Raw genomic sequence first — 7,229 nt, 5'->3', positions numbered from 1 at the left:
GCAAACCTGAGGCCCTTTTCTTTGCAGACATAGTTGAGCTATAGTGGGACCCACAGACCCTCTTTCTTCCCTGCACAGCTTTTCTCATTGATGTTGCTTTGTACCTGGGTTCATTTGTATTGGGGATACTTTGTAATATACATCAACTTCAGCTGGGCTGAAGGAGATGGTGTCTTCACAAATTCCCTGCAACTGCCAATCTTTGTTACTACAATGATCCTTCTGAATTTCCCCTGGACCTGTGTAATCAGTTGAATATCTGCCTGGGACTTAGGTAACTATAAAGCAGGAATTGTCTAACTCTTCCTGCAAAGACCCAGATAGTAAATATTTTAAGCTTTATCTAAATATTTTAGGTAAAGTTTCTGTTGCAGCTACTCAACGCTGTCCTTCTAGACTGAAAAGCAACCCAAGACAGTATGCAAACACATGAGCCAGACTGTGTCCTAATAAAACTGTATTAATGGGCAGTGATTTAAATTGCCCATTTAATTTTTTAAAACCATTTAAAAATGTAAAGGCTTTTCTTGGCTCAAGCTCATTGCAAAAACAGGCATCTAGAGTTAGCCCTGGGGCCATAGGGTGCCAGCCCCTGCTGTCAGGGAAGTCAGCCTTTGTGGAAAAGGGGAGAAGCTGGAAAATTCGGGAATTGCCTTTCCTGCCAACACCGGGGCACAGGATCCTAGGGTGGTTTCTGGTACTGATGGTGGTTCACTCATCTTCCCCAGGACTTAGCTGTCAGTAATGGTCACCAACCTGGCATCACGGAGCACGTGATAAGTTGCAGAACACTTTTTAAACATACTTTAATCTGGTTTCCACGAGGTACATTGCATCCCTTTTTTTTTTTATCATCAGGAACTGGAGGCTGACAGTGGGTAGGCTCCTTGTTCAAGTTCACTCAGCATGGTAGGAGTCAAACCCCAGTCTTCTGCTATTTCCAGCACAGCCCTTGGGCCAACCAGTCTCAGATCCTGGTTTGTGGCCTCAGAGCAGCTTCTCCCCTCGGTGCATGGCTCAATTCGGCCACACGGTTGTCCAGGCAGCCCCGTCTCCTACCAACCAACTCAAGCACCGCAGAGGGGCACTTGGGCTGCCCTGCTCTTCCTGGCTGTGCCCCGTGAGCCTCCTGCAGGGCAGGAGGGTGAGCTGGCCAGACCGCAAAGTGACAGGCCCATCTTGCTTTACAGGGGGAGAGTTCACCCGCCAGGCCGAGGTGACCTTCGTGGGGCACCCAGGCAAGCTGGTCATTAAGCAGCAGTTTAGCGGCATCGACGAGCATGGGCACCTGACCATCGACACGGAGCTGGAAGGCCGCGTGCCCCAGATCCCGTTCGGCGCATCCGTGCACATCGAGCCCTACACGGAGCTGTACCACTACTCCAGCTCGGGTGAGCCGCCGCCTCTGGGGCTTTGGACCAGCAGATGACACGGGGCCCTAGTGATTACATGCGTGTCCCCCATGGGGGGACACACGTGTAGAGAATTTAATGCCAAAAAAAAGCATAACTTAGATGCTGGATATAATTATTATCCAATTTAAACATACTTCCTTTTCCCCTTCCCCCCAGCATCTATGTATATCAAATATCCCAGCATGTAATTTCAAGATAAAATAATACAATTTTATAAGAACATATATAAGCATGCAGTTTTAAAAATTACATTTGTTCTCCATTTGGTACCTGGTTTTTAATAATTTCCTACTTACAGAAAAGTTGAAAATAGCACCAAAAATTACAGGCAGCTGCTGAGTTACAAACGTCTGGCTGACACTCGTACTTATGAATGGAGGCTGTTATAGGTAATGGGTAAACGCACCCGTTCCAACTTACATACAAATTCAACTTAAGGACAAACCCACAGAACCTGTCTCGTTTGTAACCTGGGCACGCCTCACCAGCTGACATTTTACTCTTATCATTTTCCCTCTTTCTCTTTATATGTATATATGGAGATGTATAATTCTTTCCCTTACCATTTGAGAGTAAGTTATACATTGTGATCGTTTATCCCCTAAACACTTAGGTATGTGTTTCCTGGGAACTAGAATAGCCTCTCCCGGCCGCAGTGCAGCTATCAAAATCAGTGAACTTCACACTGATACTACACTATTATATAATCTACAGTCAGATGTATAGTTTTTATGTAAATAAAATTGCACTGATGCCCTATTGTTATATCATCGGCTTTTTGTGAACATGGAACTACGAATACATTACCTTTTATTAAATAGCCGCTGAACACACCTTTTTTCTTTTTGAGACAGTGTCTCTAGCTATTGCCTTGGGTAGAGTGCCGTGGCATCATAGCTCATAGCAACCTCCAACTTGGGCTCAAAAGATCCTCTTGCCTCAGTTTTTCTATTTTTTAGTAGAGATGGGGATCTTCCTTTTTGCTGAGGCTGGTCTTGAACTTGTGAACTCAAGCAATCCACCGGCCTCGGCCTCCCAGAGTGCTAGGCTTACAGGCGTGAGCCACCATGCCTGGCCCGAACACACTTTTTTTTTTTTTTTAGAGGCAGAGTCTCACTTTATTGCCCTTGGTAGAGTGCTGTGGCATCACAGCTCACAGCAACCTCCAGCTCTTGGGCTTAGGCAATTCTCTTGCCTCAGTTTCCCGAGTAGTTGGGACAATAGGCACCTACCACAACGCCTGGCTATTTTTTTTTGTTGCAGTCTGGCCAGGGCCAGGTTTGAACCTGCCACCCTCGGTATATGGGGCCAGCGCCAAACTCACTGAGCCACAGGTGCCACCCCCGAACACACTTTTAAAAGTAATCTGTACGATTCTGTTGAACAGCTATTACCTTCAACCTTCCTCCTATTTCCTAAAGCTTAGCTTGTTTCCAGTTTCCCCCCCATTTATCATGAGCTGAAATGACCATCTTTATCATAAATCTTGGCCACATTTCTAGTTCTTTTCTGAAACTCTATTCCTAGAAATAACAGAAGTGCTGAGTCAAATGGTAGGAACTTCGTAAAGGCTCTCAGTAAACAGCAGTCCAGGAAGATGGTACCAATTACTAGGGCCCTGTGGCTCCTTCTGGGGTCTGAGAGCCGTGAAGAGGAGGAGCGAGCAGCGGGCCTGCAGGCTGCGGCCAGATGGCCTTCCTGGCAGGCCAGCACGTGGGAGCTGGACAGGAGACAGCTTACACTGCTCTTTTATTTATCCTTTGGCTTTTATGCTTCTATTATGCAGCAAACTGCAGCAGAGCACAAAAATATAAAGAGTCTTTTATACTTTTTTTTTTAAATAGGAAGTTGAAGGTTTTGTCACATGGGAGAACAGCTGGCTGTCTCTGAGTAGGGAAGATGGTCTCCTCCCTCCTCTGCTGAGGTTGGCTTCGCCGTGCTTTAGTAGTTTTTCCAAAATTGGCTACCGAAATCCCTTTAATGGTAGTCTTATTTTTCAGTGTGGTAGAACTGTGTGAGCTAGAGCGGTATAGAGCAACCGCCTTTCACTGAACCCTGTTGGCATAAACCATGTGATGCCGTGAGCACACTGATGGTCACTTAGTTAACGTGCAGTACTCTTAGTCTGCTTGATGCCAGAAGTTTTACAAACATCCCCTCATGTCATCTCACCTCGATTCATTTTGGATCAAACTGAGGCTAAAGATGGTAGTAACTGGCCCATGGTCACAGCTTACAAGTGGGGAAGGCATGAAGTCGGGTGTGTCTCCTTCCAAATGTGTGCTCTTTCTACCAGACCTTAGTTGCTAGTTCTAGAAGTCTTAGGAGCACAGAGAGAACCATTTGCTGAGAAAAGTAACAACTACTACTGAGGTGCACAGTACCAATGTGGTGTGGGAAACCCAGGTGGTAGAATGAGTCCCAGCACCACTTGTCTTATTTAAGCTGTTCCGTCTGATCTGTTATGTAGTAGCATCACGGGCGGGGAAAGCCCCTGGGGGTTTAATGCCCTTGATCCAGCTTCTTGCATCTATAAGATCTCTCCTTTGTCTCCCTGCCTTCTCTCCTGCACCCCAGTGATCACATCCTCTTCCACCCGGGAGTACACAGTGACCGAGCCTGAGCAAGGCGGGGCTGCCCCTTCGCACACCTACACTTACCAGTGGCGCCAGACCATCACCTTCCAGGAGTGCGTCCACGACAGCTCCCGGCCGGCGCTGCCCAGCACCCAGCAGCTCTCGGTGGACAGTGTGTTCGTCCTGTACAACCAGGAGGAGAGGATCCTACGCTATGCTCTGAGCAACTCCATCGGGCCTGTGCGGGGTAAGCCACGCAGCTCACACGGCGCACCGCGTGCACCTGCCCTTGCCTCTGCGCTCACTCATTTAAAAACCCTACTCTTTGGGGGCGGCACCTGTGGCTCAAAGGAGCAGGGCGCTGGCCCTATATACCAGAGGTGGTGGGTTCAAACCCAGCCTCGGCCAAAAACTGCAAAAAAAATGAAAACAAAAACACCCTACTTTTTGATGTATTATTTTTGGTCTCGTACTCTCAGTCTGTAGGAGAAGAAAATTATGCTGAATTATCTTCTGACAGAAAAATATGTCTTGTTGTCTGTGATTCTTGGCAAACCTACCTGTCTCTGCTCTTTTAACCAAGGCCTGTCATGATCCCATTGAGGTAGGGCACAGGCTGCTGACCTGGGGGATACCTTATAGCTGCACTGCCCTTAGGCCACCGCTGGCCTTGGTGGGGCTTTTTAACACTCTAATGCTCAGCTGTGAAAGGAATTCTTTGCTTAGAGCCGGAGGGAATTAAATAAAGTCAACTGCTGAGCCTAAAGCAAACTCTCGCTGGTGTCTCCTCAGGCTGGGACTGGGTTCTGGACTGTGGGCACGTCCAGCTGTGTGGAAGGAGCCACTGTCCAGGGAGTTTTCGTGACCTCTCCATGTCAGACTTCACCATATCCAAAGCTTGCCGCCCCAGGGGGGCTGTACAATGGGGGCCTTTCCTTTCTTTCATTTGCTTTTGGTTCTTCCTCCACACCCAAGGCTCTTCTCTAGCTGCTCCATTTGTCCTTACTCTGTGAGGCAGAAGGAAGGTAGGTATTCTCCCTCCTTTGATGACTGTGGCTCTAGGGATTTAGGGTCAGTAGATGTTTTCTTGAGAGAACAGAGGTAAATATTTTAGGTTTTGCCAGCCAGAGGATGAGTTCTGTCATGGTCACACAAAAATAACTACAGACCACGTGTAGGTGAATAGGTGTGGCTGGTTGCAAATAAAACTTTATTTATAAAAACAAGGAGGGGGCCAGAGAAGCATAGCTTGCAGGTCCTGCCCCAGGGCAGTGTGGCTGCTTTCCCATTCCTCTCTGCTCTCCAGTGACCACCATCTTGGCCACCTGTTGAGGTTTACTTGCTGTGGAAGGAGGAGACCTGCAAGAGTTCCTGAAGCCTCATGTGGTCGCCTGTCTCTGCCTTCACAGACGGCTCTCCTGATGCCCTTCAGAACCCTTGCTACATTGGCTCTCATGGGTGTGACACCAACGCAGCCTGTCGCCCTGGTCCTGGGACACAGTTCACCTGCGAGTGCTCCATTGGCTTCCGAGGAGACGGGCGGGCCTGCTACGGTACAGCCTTCGATTCTGACTTTGGGGGGCCTGGGGAAAGCAGGCTGGGAGGAAGAAGCATCCAGATTTCCGTAAACTGGAGAGCTGGGTGTGGCAAGGAAACATGGGTGAGATGAATAATGGTGGGCGTGTCGGGCCTGAGTCGTTTACAACAGGGAGGAGACTCACACACCGTTCCCCTCAGGAGCAGCCAGTGCAGTAACTGCCCCTCTCTTTCTTCTCATCTGATGCACCGACTCTAAGCAGCAGAATAGGTCCGTTGGCCTCAGAATTCAGGAGCAATGCCTTAGGTCTGGGATCCAGGAACTCTGATGAGTGGCGGATTTGGAGCGCCAATTTAACATGCAAGTTAGCAGATCCTGCTCTTGGGGTCATGTGGTATTCGCTTCAAAGGAAATTTTTCACGCGAGGGGATACCTGAAATACTGGAGAGCAGGGACGCGTGTGTAGAGAGATAGGTTGTGTGATTGATTGGCTGGCTTGCCAATAACGTTATATACATGGTAGGATTCACCTGGCGGGTAATATATCACTGGGGAGGGGACATAGTGCCCACTCACCTGTAATTATCAGTTTTGTAATTTTTCCACAAAGAGCCCCACAGCCTTGAATGGCTGGGCTGGTGCAGACCAGTTTGAAGCAACATGACGTGTACAGATGGGCGGAACCGTCTCAGGCTGTGATGGTGGACAGCACGCAGGGGTGGGGCTCCTTCATTCCCCTGCACCTCTGTGACCTTGACACAACCCCGCATTACCTTCTTACACCACCTGAATAAAGGGCAGAGATAGCCCAGCCCGCTGCTGCTGAGCCGTGACCTCCTGGCTGGTTCTGCTCTCGGTGTCTGACAGTGGGAATGAAATGCTTCACTTCAGAAGGCACTTCTAGCCCTGCTTTGTGTAATCTGTGCTATCCTGGAAAATCCTCGGATGTCCTCGTGCAGGGAGACAGGTGGTCGTATGCAGACGTGCTTTTGTCCTGTGCTGAGTTGTTGTTCTGGCGTGTTACCTCCGTGGAATGTGGGTGTATTCCCAGCCAGGCTGCTTATTGTTCTGGGCCAGTAGAACGTGCCTCCGAGTGTTAATGCATCTAGACACAGGGCTTTTAGTGGGAAATTGCATTAAACAAATCGCTTCATGTATTATTTTGACCTGGGAAGGGCCGTAGAAGAGAATGAGGCTGTGGCTTTGGGTCCAGCGTGTGTAGCGTTGATGTGATGATACGTGACACCCACAGCAGGCCCGGTTTGGGTTAGACATCGCACTCACAGTGAACCCCCAAGTTAATGTGGGGAAGGTTTCCAGCTGAATCACAGAGCTCTGTGACTCACACTGGTGCACGGTGGGATGGCTCCCACATGTTTCTCAATTTGGAGTCTGTAGAAATAGTTCTGGCTCATCTCGAATTCAGTAATTGTTGATTATGTAGACGACATTTAACAGATCCACAAGGATACGCCTCTCCTCAAAGAGCCTGACCTTCCTAAAAGGGAAAAATTGGAGAAACGTAGGGTCACTGAAAGTATGTGACAAGAAGCCGGTCTGGGAAAAGTCACAAAGGAAGCAGCAATTACAAGAATAATTCAGGATCTTCCTACTGAGTTAGGAAGTGATTACCAGAAAGGAAATCTCTTTCCGGAAAAGAGATGGGCTAGATACTGAATAAGATTTTTTTTTTTTTTTTTT

General features: G+C 48.4%; 1 protein-coding gene across 1 annotated transcript in view; it reads left to right on the top strand.

The window, feature by feature from the left end:
* The window catches only part of NID1 (nidogen 1), a 90,630-nt gene that overhangs the window by 37,604 nt on the left and 45,797 nt on the right, over nucleotides 1-7,229 (top strand). Inside the window, exons 7-9 of the mRNA XM_003797446.3 lie at nucleotides 1,191-1,391; nucleotides 3,993-4,238; nucleotides 5,401-5,544. Coding sequence (XP_003797494.1) covers nucleotides 1,191-1,391; nucleotides 3,993-4,238; nucleotides 5,401-5,544 — 591 coding nt within the window. The remainder of the gene's footprint in view (nucleotides 1-1,190; nucleotides 1,392-3,992; nucleotides 4,239-5,400; nucleotides 5,545-7,229) is intronic.

This window comes from Otolemur garnettii, unplaced genomic scaffold (genome assembly GCF_000181295.1).
Source record: "Otolemur garnettii isolate 467f Iridium unplaced genomic scaffold, OtoGar3 scaffold00116, whole genome shotgun sequence".
NCBI lineage: Eukaryota > Metazoa > Chordata > Mammalia > Primates > Galagidae > Otolemur > Otolemur garnettii.
The sequence above is the reverse complement of the archived record's forward strand: the minus strand, read 5'-3'. Positions and strand labels throughout refer to the sequence as shown.